The sequence below is a fragment of the Ascaphus truei genome, chromosome 3, assembly GCF_040206685.1.
Source record: "Ascaphus truei isolate aAscTru1 chromosome 3, aAscTru1.hap1, whole genome shotgun sequence".
Classification (NCBI taxonomy): Eukaryota; Metazoa; Chordata; class Amphibia; order Anura; family Ascaphidae; genus Ascaphus; species Ascaphus truei.
Window position 1 is genome coordinate 256,718,733 of NC_134485.1, and position 14,932 is coordinate 256,733,664.

Sequence of the window (14,932 nt, forward strand, 5' to 3'; positions counted from 1 at the left end):
GCAGTTCCTTTCCTACCTTGCTGAGCATAACTTGTTGTAGCCTTGAGCTCCTGCGTCTGTTGTGCCTGGCTCCTTGTCCTGTGTTCTTTTGCAGTTTAACTCTTCGTGTACCGACCCGGCTTGACTTTGGAACCCCTCTGGATATTGACCGCGGCTTACCCTCGACTCTGTGGACCTCTCCAACCCAGACCAAGGCTATACGGACCTCCATGATTCTAGCCTCTCCAACCCCAGACCACGGCTATAGGGACTTCCACGATTCTAGCCTCTCCAACCCCAGACCACGGCTAATGGACTTGACTATTTTGACCTCTCCATTCCAAGACCTTGGCAAGTATCAACTAACCCACTCTCCAACCCAGACCCGGCTACGTTTGACAGTCCGCCTGCCAGGCACGCTTCCGCTGTGGTGTATGTGTGGTTTACTACTTCCCCACCTCAGTACCGGGATCCTGTCTTGCTCGTGGGCAGCGCAAGCGTTACACAAGCATGGTGGTGGAAAGATCATGTTCTGGGGATGTTCCTCTTCAGCAGGAACTGGGAAGCTTGTCAGGATAGAGGGGGGAATGGATGGTGCAAAGTACAGGCGAATCCTTGAGGGATAGAAAGGAAGAGAACTGGCAGAGCACTACTGTAGATATCCAGAAAAAAGTAGAGAGGAGGGTGCGTGTCTCATAAAAAAGTTCTTTATTGGTCATGGGGAAAAAAAGTGAAAAGGAGAGCCCCGCCAACGTTTCACGCTTCTCAGGATTTGCAAACAGTTCCATGCACTATATATAGACTCGGTGTGATGCACACTGCTGGAGGGGCCAGATAAAGGACCGGGAGGCCCGAAACGTCGCTCCCTTTTTCTTGTATTTACCCTGATGCTTGTTTGATGTATTAAAACTTTTTTTTATATTTGACGACCACGAGCGAGTGGTGCGGATTTCTTGGATTCCTGTTCTATATAATATATATCCATCTATCCGGTCTTGCTGACCTGACAACATTTTTTGCTTAGGCGTGCACCTCACACTCTTAATTTGCATTAACGTGTATTTAGTGTGTAGTGTACTCAGTCCATCCAGTCATTGTGGATTGTATGCACACTTGGTTTTAATATGTTTTAACTTGTTATAATTGATTACATTAAAGTTTGGTATATTCTCTAGGGATATTCTGAGTGCTCATTATTGAGACTTTTTTTGTCTTGTGTGTGTTATACCTATCTTTGTCTCAGAGCACCGACCATCCTATTTATCTTAGAGGACATTTTATGGTCTTGTGAATACCCGTAATACGAGGTGAGTATGCGGTCTTTACCTGTGTGTATGTGTGTGTATACACATACACACCACACATTAGTTAAATTATGGTGGGTATAAAAAGTGACACAAAATCCTCCACCATAAAACATACAACAATTACAAATATTACTGTGTGCTCATTTGCATGTCTTAGACAGGTCTGCAGCCCTGCCTTTCACCATTATCACCAAGTATACAGTGCTTCCACTGCAGCAAGGGATTCTGGGAAATGACAGTATAATGGGATTATATTGTGTGTGTGGCGCTATATAAATGGGATTATACTGTTTGTACACACACACACACACACACACACACACACACACACACACACACACACACACACACACACACACACACACACACACACACACACACATAAACGTGTGAAAAAGAAAGTACACCCTCTTTGAATTCTATGTTTTTACATATCAGGACATAATAACAATCATCTGTTCCTTAGCAGGTCTTAAAATTAGGTAAATACAACCTCAGATGAACAACACATGACATATTACACTGTCATGATTTATTTAACAAAAATGAAGCCAAAATGGAGAAGCTATGTGTTAAAAACCATGTACACTCTTACTGCTTCCATAGGAATTACGATGCTAAGTAGCAGACAGGTGCTGCTAATCAAATGCCCTTGATTAATTGATCAGCAAGTGTGACCACCTCTATAAAAGGCGAAGTTTTAGCAGTTTGCTGATCTGGAGCATTCAGGTGTGTGTTAACACAATGCCAAGGAGGAAAGACATCAGCAATGATCTTAGAGAAGCAATTGTTGCTGCCCATCAATCTGGGCAGGGTTATAAGGCCATTTCCAAACAATTTAAAGTCCATCATTCTAAAGTGAGAAAGATTATTCAAAAGTGGAAAACATTCAAGACAGTTGTCAATCTTCCCAGGAGTGGACGTCCCAGCAAATTCACCCGATGGTCAGACCATGCAATTCTCAGAGAAATTGCAAAAAAAAAACCAAGAGTTACATCTCAGACTCTACAGGCCTCAGTTAGAATGTTAAATGTTAAAGTTCATGACAGTACAATTAGAAAAAGACCGAACAAGTATGGTTTGTTTGGAAGGGTTGCCAGGAGAAAGCCTCTTCTCTCTAAAAAGAACATGGCAGCACGGCTTAGGTTTGCAAAGTTGCATCTGAACAAACCACAAGACTGGTCTCGTCTGTCCAAAGGACATTGTTCCAGAAAAGTGGAGATGTTTGGCCATAATGCACAGTGCCACGTTTGGCGAAAACCAAACACAGCATATCAGCTCAAAAACCTCATACCACCTGTCAAGCACGGTGGTGGTAGGGTGATGATTTGGGCTTGTTTTGCAGCCACAGGACCTGGGAACCTTGCAGTCATTGAGTCGACCATGAACTCCTCTGTATACCAAAGTATTCTAGAGTCAAATGTGAGGCCATCTGTCCGACAGCTAAAGCTTGGCTGAAATTGGGTCATGCAACAGGACAATGATCCCAAGCACATCAGCAAATCTACAACAGAATGGCTGAAAAAGAAAAGAATCAAGGTATTGCAATGGCCCAGTCACAGTCCAGACCTCAACCCGATTGAAATGCTGTGGCAGGACCTTAAGAGAGCTGTGCATAAACAAATGCCCACAACCCTCAATGAACTGAAGCAACGTTGTAAAGAAGAGTGGGCCAAAATTCCTCCACAACGATATGAGAGACTGATAAAGTCATACAGAAAACGATTACTTCAAGTTATTGCTGCTAAAGGTTGTTCTACAAGCTATTGTATCATAAGGTATACTTGGTTTTTCACACATGGCTTCTCCATTTTGGCTTTATTTTTGTTAAATCCTGACACGGTGTAATATGTCATGTGGTGTTCATCTGAGGTTGTATTTACCTAATTTTTAGACCTGCTAAGGAACAGATGATTATGTCCTGATATGTAAAACCATAGAATTCAGAGGGTGTACTTTCTTTCTCACACCACTGTACATACATATACACACACACACACACACACACACACACACACACACACACACACCTTTATCAAGAAGGCGATAACGCACAAGGTAATATATTTATACCCACCTCAAAAGACAAACATCTCAAAAACGTTGTGAAACAAAACACTCAGTAAAAACTTGAAAGAAATGTGCACAATAAAAAGAAAAAAAATCGACAGCCGCAAAATTTGCATACATTACATCATATGGAGTATATTATAATCACAAATTGTTCCCGAGATATATACAAATGCAAATATGGTAGACAAATAAGAACAAACACTATATCTGTGTGTAATGTGTCATAGCGATTACGTTAATAGAACACAAAGTACATTTCTAAGGGTTGTGTGTGATGATTAAATGAGGCGCATACCGTCTGGGGTAAAAATGTTCTCAATAGTATCTGGTATACAGAATAGACACATGATGAAAGTCCAAGTCAGTGATATCTAGGACACGGAGGCAAAATGTGAAACATTGTTAGCATTTTGGAGGTCCTAAATCTGATACATAGTGCCAACATTTGCAGTACAGTCAGGATGAACGAGTGTGGCATTGTCTAGAAAAGAAATACTGTACATATTACCTGCGCTTCTCCCTTTGTGACATATGCAACTGGTAAAAAGATTGACCTTACATTTATGGAAAATAAAGAACAATTCCTGCACTCCTACTAATTGGACAAAAATACACTAGTGACATTTTTACATTTAGAACCTAAGTGTCTGTAACAAAGGAGTCGTTTGCTTGCATCATTTAAACATGATAGAAGTCTGCCAACCTCGTTAAGGTAGATTCCGTTTAGCAGGTACCAACACTGAATATATGCAGTTTCTTATTGTCCTAGTGTGGGGCATTGTGTATATAATATAGCTGGTAGCTGAACTGGCAAGCGGTAGGAGGGATGCTTCACTGTAACTATGAATTCTAGAAAGTTTTACACTACATTCAATCGAGGTGCCACCTGAGGATCAAAATTCAATTAGCTAGGGAATAGAGAGACTTTAGAGTGTACACCAACAAAGCGGATCCCTTTTATATAATATAGCCCAAGAACAGCACACAGCATTTAGACCATACGAAAGATGTCTGGTAAACCTGTACAGAAATCAGTAATAGGAAGAAATGAGTTTAGTGTATAACCCGTAGCCCTGTAGGCACGTCATAGTAGGAAATAATTGATACCTGGAAACCTAGTGACTGAGGAGAAAAGAAAAATCCAGCTGAACAAAACGAAGGCAAACTGCCCCAGTACCCACACATCTATATGGAAAGATATACTGTATATAACGTGTTTATGGAGCAGCTCGGTGAGTAAGTAAAAACACTGACTGAAACAATGACACTGACTTTGAAACCAGGGAGCCTGGTTCAAATCCCAGTGTCCGCTCATTGTGACCTTGGGCAGGTCAGACCTCAGGCACCAAAAACATAAATTGTAAGCTGTACGGGGCAGGGACTCGTGCCTCAAAAAATTCTATGTACAGTGCTACGTACATAGTCAGTGCTATAGAAGACAAACTTTTTTTTTATAGTTTGAACTTCAAAAAGTTTTTTTTTTTTCTGCTTCAAATGGTCATTGTAAGATTTATAGATTGGAAAAGTGCGTTTCTCTCTCCTTCCCGCCTAAGCCGATACAAAGGTTGATTATCCCCCGCAGAGTTGGGGGTAGGACAAACTTTGAATGACTCGGGCTCTATCAGCTCATATAAGGATCCCTGTTCTCTTCCTCACAGCGTTTATTTTTGTCCTACTGGTCAAAGGGGTAGGTTCTCGCCTCACATTTTATTTTCTTCTGGTACATTTATTTGCTTAGGCAACCTTTCTCAGCACAGGTGAAGATTTGCCAGGATCACACCAGCAGGTTTCATCTTACCCGTGGGCAGAGGTGGAACTAGGTATTTTTACGGCTTGGGCAAATTCCATCCTCTTTCTCCCCCCACCCCACCCTATCAAGTCTCTCACTCCTGCTCTCTCCCCAAGTCTCTTACTCCCCCTTCTCCCTCCCCCAAGTTTCTCCCTCTCCTCCTCCCCCCAAGTTTCTCCCTCTCCCCCCTAGGTCTCTTACTCCAGGTAGGGACTTGGCGGGGTGTGGCTGCCTGTTATACGAGACTCTGTGAGATAATTGGCTAATTAGTCTTAAAAGAGTAAAAGAAGAGTAATTATCATTCAGTCATTCATCCTGCCAGTGAGCTAGGCTTTAAGCCCTGTGTACGGCATTTCCTAAGTCTTTGAGACTACATAGTTCTCTGCTGCTCAGTGCGGTCTCTCTTCTCCTGGGGTAGGGGACTGCTTTAGTACATCCCAATTTATTTGTACTGGCATAGGAGGGACAAAGAGAAAAGTTGAATTATTGTTCTTTAATTCCTTTTCTTCTAGTCCCTCCATGCCAGTACAACTTTTGTTCTTTGTTGCTGCCTTTGTTTTAACTGCTGTGAGGAGGAGAGCAGGGAGCCTTAAAGGGGCGGGGGAAATCTGATTTGTTGAAAGTCTTTGTCATACCCCCAACTGGGCAGGGCTTAGTAACCATTGGTTTCTATGGGCATGGAGGGAGTAGAAGAAAGGGCATTAATGGTAAGAATAATTCCACTTTTACATGATATGCAGTGCGTAACCCTACCATCTTAACCTATTCATTAGGAGCTATACAGTACTGTGTGACTGATTCTGTAGACGTATTCACTGCTGCACACTTCATTTCAGGCCCTGTAGTGGTTAAAAAGCAAAGGAGTAATGTGAAACCTAAACTGAGCTTGTTGTCATCATAGGGTAACATTACAAATCCTTTTGAAGCCCATGGAATAGAGTGGGTGAGGAAAGGGCAGAGCTGGTACATTGTTCAGAAAGTAGATTTAAACAGCTGTACCGGTTAAATAAAGAGAAAATGGAATTTGCAGGAATCTATGATCTGCAAACTTAATTTGTACTAAGTGTAGGCATGTATCCCCTTGGGTACTAATCTGCCCTGCCCAACACATAAGCCCTGGTACCAGTGCAGGCTGTGTTGGGGTTAATCTGGGTTCCACTGCAGTAAACAACTCCCTTGAGTGACAGAGGGGAGGGGGGCGGTTAAGGCCTGTATACTGCCCTATCAGGGGCACAGACCTAGGACCCTCCCCCTGGGTACAAAAGGGGCTGCAGAGCTAAATTTATTAGTTGAAGTGTGGAGCCAGGGCTCTGGTCACCTTCCTTCCCCTCCTGCAGGGGAGTGGAAATGAGTACCCCATACTCCACCAGGGAGCAGGGGAGTCAGGGATAGACCTTTTGGGGCCTCAAGCCCTGGCACTGGTCAAACAAGACGGGGGTGTATACATTGGCCACGCTCAGTAGCACTCTTATTGAGATATATGTATGTATGTGGTGGATGTTGGAGTTAGAGCGTGCTGGGAATGTGTGTATGTTAATGTAGTTCCTGACTGGCAACAGTCGCTTGGAGGTAAGTGGCCTCTCCTCCCAGAGCTCACCTCTCCCCACCTTTTTATCTTGGGGGGTTCTAGCATTGTGCTGAATGGACAGGACTCACTGTGGCTGCTTTCCTTCATACAGAGGTAAAAGGAAGGGTTCACAGTGTAGTGTTAGGACCTGTATTCATTTTGGTTTACTTTTACGTGGTATGCAGGCTTATGGCGCTTTGGCCAAAGGGTTTAACTAAATAACCATGTAAATATTATTATTAAAGTATTTATACTTATTACTTTATATGTTTTGTCAATTGGATGTAGCATTGGGCACCCCTGTCTTTTGTTTGTATACATTGGCCACACTCAGTAGCACTCTTATTGATATATATATATATATATATATATGTATATGTGGTGGGTGTTGGAGTTAGAGCTGACTGGGAATGTGTGTGTTAATGGAGGCGCTGCACCCAGAACGAGATGAGAGCTCTATATCCAAAAGTTTGTTGTGTCTTCCTCACTACCATAGGCGGGCCCTCGGCAATCCTGTGAGGCTCACAGGAACAGCACAACGAGAGTACAGGTAACAGTGACATCTCACAGAGGGTGTGGGAACACTGGTTACATAAGAACCAACGACTGCCACCTAGAAACAGCTGGTGGGATGGCTGATCTGCTTGGCAAATTGTGCCGATCACGTGACTAGGGTTCGCCCCCTGGTGGTTTAGAATTTTTTCTGGAAGCTTAATAGATTGATGACAAGCCTCCTAATTGTGCCTTACTAAATCCCTTAAGACGCATCTTATTTTCCACTTAACCTAAAATAAGATGCACAGTAAAACATTTTTCATATACTGTAAAACTATTTATCGCTAAATAAAGATAAATTCTTAACTGAAGAAAAACCAAAGCACAACTGTTAAAGTATTGCAATAAACAACTATTTAAGCTGGTCTCTAGGTTCTGTCCCTCTCTCTGACATGCACAATGGTCAATTTTGCTCCCTTTGTTGGAGTCTCTAAGACAAAAAACAAAACTTTGTTACAAGAATCTTTCTGCTGCATCTATAGGGCTATCTGTTTTAGTTGGGTGGGAATGGGCTGCTTTTTCTAGGTGGCTGTCCTTATTAGCTAGAACAAATGAAGTGTGCAGATCATAAATTCCTACAAACTCTGTTTTGTTCTTTGGAAGGCTGAGCATCTAGAAATAGCTGGTAGTAGAATAGCCTCACCTGGTGGTTGCCCTAGTAAATTCGACTCTATCTGATTCCGATGGTCTCCAATAGTGATGCACAAAAGTGCGAGTGGAAGTCCATCTTACTGCTTTCATAATTGGCAATGTGATGCCTTTAGCAGTTGCTTTCGTACCTGCTGCTCCACTGAGTGTCCCTTTATCTTGATCTGTGTTCACCCCTGCTTGATTCATTGCACAAAGAATACAGCCTCTTATAGTATTAGTTTTGGCTGATCTATATGGTTTCCTTAAGGCTATTTAAACCTGGGATATATACTATCTGATGTAGGCTGTTTAATCTAAATACATCATTCAATTAACCACGCAGAGAGAAAGATCTGATGAATCCTCTACAAAATCCAGTTAAACTGGCGATTTATCCATTGATCAAGTTTTCATTCTCCCTTTCAATATTAAATGGAAACATTTGGGGGTTAGAATTAACCAAGGATCTGAAATATGAATTAAAATAAACGTAGACCCTCTGGCTGCAAAACCTGAGGGCAAAAGGAACGACAATCCATAGCAAAATGTTGTATTTATATTTTAAAAAATGGTGGTACAACCTGCTACCATTTCACTCACATTTAAAACATTAAAATAAAGCATGTAGGACAGGCTAATGGCACCATCGTGCACTACGCCAGAACCGTCTGAGCCTTCCAATCACTTACGTGTCATGTGATGTCCGCTAATCTTGTCTCGTGGAACTACGGCTTCCAAATCTCTGGGCAGCGGCGGCTCTCTGGGAGGTTGTCCGCTCTAGCCACAGTCATGAACGCAATGAAAACCCTACGCGTTTCGCTAATGGTTCCTCAATATAAATACAGTATTATACTATGGATTTTTCTCTCACCCCCCCCCCCCCCCATATTTGGGGTTACTGAGAAGAATGAAGATTTGTGTAAAATCCTGGAACAAATCGCTTATATTAACCAAGAATCTATCCAAAGAAATCAGTTTGTGAGTGTTACAGATCCATCTTCTTGTTGATATATTTTTTGCAGAATACATTTTTTTCCCCACCTCCTTAACTAAAGATGACCGAAATGCCAGAGCTGTAAAATCATAAACTTCAGAATCTGAATCAATCGCCCACCTAATGCTATAGGCTGTTGACGGAGCAGTTTTTCCTGCAAAACTTACTCTGTCATGTGTTTTTTGATCCTTTTCCCTCTCTCACCTGAGGGAGAAGATTTGAAGACTATCTCCGAGGTCCAGTTAAATATTTTTGAAGGCGACTTTGAACAGCGTGTTACCGGCTCCTCATCTGAGGGGGGGAACCTTCCTGTACCATTTGCATATCCGAAAAAGATGGAGTGGCTCTAGCAAACTTTCTGCCAGCTACTGGGCTCTGCTAATTTTCTCCCAGGAAATGTTCTCTTCCTGATTCCAAACTGAGCCAAATCCTTTTTTTTACTGACTTTCCTCTTTCCCAGTGCTGGATGTCGCCTTCTGAGTCAGAAGATGAAGTGGAGCTTCAGAGTCTCCTCGCTTTCTTCCTCAAACGTTTGTGACATTTTCTTCCCAGACTCTGAAGAATCTGAGGAACATAGGGATTTGTGCCACTTCTTACACTTTGTATTCATGTTTGCTGAGAAGATGGAGGGGATTCCTTGGTGACAACGTCAAGGAATCAATTGCAGTAACAAACGACGTCCTCCATATTATCTTTAAAAAAAAAAAAAAACCTGCCAGGGGGCGCACATGCGACTTGCGCCCGCACCCGCTTGTCACGGGATTGCCAAAATTTGCCCAGCTGTTGCTATGTAGCAGCCTCCCGAAGAACAAACTCCTGCTGCTTGATGAAAGTGATTTTCTCTTTTGATGGGGTAAAAGAAAGCAGCCTCCTATTACCCCTGCCATTGTGCTTTTGTGTTCCTTGTGATGCTCTCATATTTATAAAAGTGACAGTGTGTAAATATTAGGTACAAATCTTTGACCAGGAACTAGGTTTAAAGAGAGCACTCTTTCTGTTAACCCTTCGTTGGTGTAGGGCACGGGTGCGCAAACTTTCCCCACTGCGCCCTACTGCCTGCTCTTCTTCCCCCCCCCCCCTGCTTGCACTGCCCTCCTTGCCTTGTCTTCGGTGTCACGTGACGTCACATTGTCATGACAACGTGACCCAGCGGCATCATTTGATGCCATGGCGACACGTAGCCGAAGACATTTAATTTAAATACCTTGGAAGGATGCGGGGCCTCTTCAACCATCGCGCCCCACTGGAATAGCTTGCGCCCCCTAGTTTGCCCACCCCCGGTGTAGGGTGCCTGCAATTCTTTACCATTCAATGTAGCAAATTGCAGATCCACTACATGTGTGTTTGTGCACACTTATAGTGTGTGTGTGTGTGTGTGTGTGTGTGTATGTATGTATGTGTGTGTGTACAGTTGTATGAAAAAGAAAGTACACCCTCTTTGAATTCCATGGTTTTACATATCAGGACATAATAACAATCATCTGTTCCTTAGCAGGTCTAAAAATTAGGTAAATACAACCTCAGATGAACAACAACACATGACATATTACACCGTGTCATGATTTATTTAACAAAAATAAAGCCCAAATGGAGAAGCAATGTGTGAAAAACTAAGTACACCCTTACTGCTTCCAAAGGAATTAAGATGTTAAGTAGCAGACAGATGCTGCTAATCAAATGCCCTTGATTAATTGATCATCAGCAAGTGTGACCGCCTCTATAAAAGCCGAAGTTTTAGCAGTTTGCTGGTCTGGAGCATTCAGGTGTGTGTTAACACAATTCCAAGGAGGAAAGACATCAGCAATGATCTTAGAGAAGCAATTGTTGCTGCCCATCAATCTGGGAAGGGTTATAAGGCCATTTCCAAACAATTTAAAGTCCATCATTCTACAGTGAGAAAGATTATTCAAAAGTGGAAAACATTCAAGACAGTTGCCAATCTTTCCAGGAGTGGACGTCCCAGCAAATTCACCCCAAGGTTAGACCGTGAAATGCTCAGAGAAATTGCAAAATACCCAAGAGTTACATCTCAGACTCTACAGGCCTCAGTTAGCATGTTAAATGTTAAAGTTCATTACAGTATAATTAGTAAAAGACTGAACAAGTATGGTTTGTTTCGAAAGGGTTGCCAGCTGAAAGCCTCTTCTCTCTAAAAAGAACATGGCAGCACGGCTTAGGTTTGCAAAGTTGCCTCTGAAAAAACCACAAGACTTCTGGAACAATGTCCTTTGGACAGACGAGACCAAAGTGGAGATGTTTGGCCATAATGCACAGCGTCACGTTTGGCGAAAACCAAACACAGCATGTCAGCACAAACACCTCATACCAACTGTCAAGCAAGTTGGTGGAGGAGTGATGATTTGGGCTTGTTTTGCAGCCACAGGACCTGGGAACATTGCAGTCATTGAGTCGACCATGAACTCCTCTGTATACCAAAGTATTCTAGAGTCAAATGTGAGGCCATCTGTCCGACCGCTAAAGCTTGGCCGAAATTGGATCATGCAACAGGACAATGATCCCAAGCACACCAGCAAATCTACAACAGAATGGCTGAAAAAGAAAAGAATCAAGGTGTTGCAATGGCCCAGTCAAAGTCCAGACCTCAACCCGATTGAAATGCTGTGGCTGGACCTTAAGAGAGCTGTGCATATACATATGCCCACAAACCTCAATGAACTGAAGCAATGTTGTAAAGAAGAGTGGGCCAAAATTCCTCCACAATGATGTGAGAGACTGATAAAGTCATACAGAAAACGATTACTTCAAGTTATTGCTGCTAAAGGTGGGTTTACAAGCTTTTGAATCATAAGGTATACTTGGTTTTTCACACATGGCTTCTCCATTGGAGACCTGGCCAAGGTGCAGCGTGCGGTGTGCATGCTGAGTAACACGATAAACAGTCATTTTGTAAATAAACTACTGTAGTGCAGTACTAATAAAGCACTACCTTCAAATACAGCCGCCAGATGCCGAACTATCAGGAGTTCTGCACTATAAAGTACCGGACTATCGGAATTGTACTGTACCTTGCTACTATAGATTAATATATGTATGATTTATTTTTTCTTCTACAGTTCGGTGTTTGGTAAACAACTAGACATCCACACCGGTGGGATTGATCTGGCGTTTCCTCATCATGAAAATGAAATTGCTCAATGTGAGGCATATCACCAGTGTGAGCAGTGGGGGAACTATTTCCTTCATTCTGGTAGGTGTAGCTGCATTGACACTCAATAACTTAATTCCATAAACCGTGATAATGGAACCTATGCTATGGTTTCTATTTTTTTTTTATATTTTACAATGAGAGCAATGTAATATAGAATAAGACTACAACCAAAAACGGCATTAAAAGTAAATACTTTTATTATAGGTCCAAAAGAGCATGGAAGTGCACAAGTAATAAACATGTGAACCTGCAGTCAGCGATTTTTTTAATTGAATGTTAACCAATAACTGATTGACACTCAGAGGGAAGAGAAATACACTCATGGCGACGAAGGCCTGCTTAATGTCAGGCGCTATTATGGCCTACATGACTTCTTCAAACCACATTTTCCTCTCTAACCAAAGAGATTCCGAAAGGCGAGGTTGGTGAAACCATACACCACTGATTCAGGGTCAATTACCCAATCTGGGCAGTGTAGGCTGTAGAGGAGAGGGGTCTTGTGTGTAACCCCTCCTTGTCCCGACCAAAGGCGTGTTACGTCTAGGTAATGTGATTTAGATAAATGCTCAGTGTGGTTGGGTTACCTTTCTTAGGGTGTCTGCATCCGTGCAGGCTGGTGTTGTAAGCGTTGGTGGGAATAAAGGGCGCCAGGAACTTTATTTCGACAAAAAAGGTTTCTTTATTCTACATCTTGGCTATCATACACTCTTCTTCTGTGGGTGCTCGGGTAAGATCCCAGGCAGGCACATGGCTTGTCATAATGTTTACACTTTTTGGGTAGATAAATAGCTATTTCTTGCATGTGAACATGAGATTTTGCTAGCAGCCTACCTGAAGTCTATGCAGGGGTGCACCTTTTCTAGGCGCTGATGTCCTGGGAGCGTGCACGCCCCTTTCTTTTTTGAGAATATTTCAGCCTGTCCGCAGCCAGTTTTCAGGAGGCTTGCATTCTCATCAGCTGTTGCTAGGTAGAAAGCCTCCCGAAGAACAAAGGTAAAAGCTAAAAGTTAATCCTGTTAACGATCAAAAAGGCTTGCAATGCATTAATGTTAAATAATACCGGTTTTGCCAAAATTGGAGGTAATGTAGTAAAAAGACCACCAGAGGGAGATGTGGAGCCAAGAAAAAAGCCATTTAATATATTAAGGAAAATACATACTAATCCTTCTAAATGTTACTATTTTAAAGCCCATGGAACTGAAACCAAAATCTGTGCTACCAGCGTTTGTATTATGTAGAGCTTTGTATGATCAAAGTACTAATGCCTCTCACAGCTATTAAAGATTTCTCTCCCTTTAACCTCCCTCCTCCCTTTATTCAGGGTCCCCGCTTATTCCTGTTATCTTTCATCTTCAGAGCTCCCCAGTTTACTTTTCTAATTCTTTTTTACACGACTCCACCTTGCGCGGCTTTCTCATCTTTGGCACAATTGTCTACTTTTTAATTAAAAAAACTCTTTTCCCCTTAAGTCCTTTTCTCCCAAAGGAGAGAGAAATGACAATATAGCGCGTGGTACGAGGGGCTATACATAGTTTTACATGCACAATGTCTGCCCTGCAGAGCTTACAATCTGTTTGGTGCCTGAGGCACAGGGAGATAGTGACTTTCCCAAGGAGCTGACACCGGGATTTGTACCAGACTCCCCTGCTTCATAGTTAGTCATTGTTTTCAGACTGTACTTTTTACTCACGACTTCATCCCTTATCTAAAAGGGCACTGTGCAGATGTTTCATATGGGCAGAGCCAGAAGATGGGTCGATCATCACACCTGTGCTCTGACCTTCCCACCAGTGCTCTGACCTTCCCACCAGTGCTCTGACCTTCCCACCAGTGCTCTGACCTTCCCACCAGTGCTCTGACCTTCCCACCAGTGCTCTGACCCTTCCCACCTGTGCTCTGACCTTCCCACCAGTGCTCTGACCTTCCCACCAGTGCTCTGACCTTCCCACCAGTGCTCTGACCTTCCCACCAGTGCTCTGACCTTCCCACCAGTGCTCTGACCTTCCCAGCAGTGCTCTGACCCTTCCCACCAGTGCTCTGACCCTTCCCACCAGTGCTCTGACCCTTCCCACCAGTGCTCTGACCCTTCCCACCAGTGCTCTGACCCTTCCCACCAGTGCTCTGACCCTTCCCACCACTGCTCTGACCCTTCCCACCAGTGCTCTGACCCTTCCCACCAGTGCTCTGACCCTTCCCACCACTGCTCTGACCCTTCCCACCACTGCTCTGACCTTCCCACCACTGCCCTGACCTTCCCACCACTGCTCTGACCTTTCCACCACTGCTCTGACCTTTCCACCACTGCTCTGACCTTTCCACCACTGCTCTGACCTTCACTTCAGAGATGGAGATCCACAGATTTTTTCCCCAACATTTGCAAAGATTTTGCCTTTTAAAGATCTCTTCTTGCTCTGTGCTTCTTCACTCTGGCCAGCCTTTTCTCTCCTCGCCTTCCTTTGTCCAGGTGCTTTCTCACTATCTCTGATCCTTCCTTCACTGTCCAACCTTTCTCTTCTCCCATTACTCGTCCTCATATTGTCCTCAAAACACACCCACTTTGAGGTTTTTTTTTTTGTCTTAGGGCATTTACATTTGAAAGGAAATGAAGAAAAAATGTCAAAGTCCTTGAAGAACTACATCACCATTAAGGTAATGCTGTTACACCGCTGTCTTTCCATACATGTGTCTTGGTGAATATTTCTAGCTCTTCCTGCACTTGTGTTCTTGGCAATGGTCATCTTTTATATGTGAATGGGACGGGGGGGGGGGGGGGGGGATTACAGGGATTCGCTTGCAGGTTTCCTGAAATATAGGGGCAGCAGAGTGAAGCTTTCTGACTTCCAGGAATCCTTTATGGAACTATTTTTTT

General features: G+C 43.1%; 1 protein-coding gene across 9 annotated transcripts in view; it reads left to right on the top strand.

Moving 5' to 3' along the window:
* Positions 1 to 14,932, top strand: part of CARS2 (cysteinyl-tRNA synthetase 2, mitochondrial) — an 80,235-nt gene that overhangs the window by 59,103 nt on the left and 6,200 nt on the right. For all 9 annotated transcript variants that reach the window (XM_075590696.1, XM_075590694.1, XM_075590698.1 and 6 more), the window contains 2 exons: positions 11,969 to 12,102; positions 14,645 to 14,712. In XM_075590696.1, the coding sequence (XP_075446811.1) occupies positions 11,969 to 12,102; positions 14,645 to 14,712 (202 nt within the window). The remainder of the gene's footprint in view (positions 1 to 11,968; positions 12,103 to 14,644; positions 14,713 to 14,932) is intronic.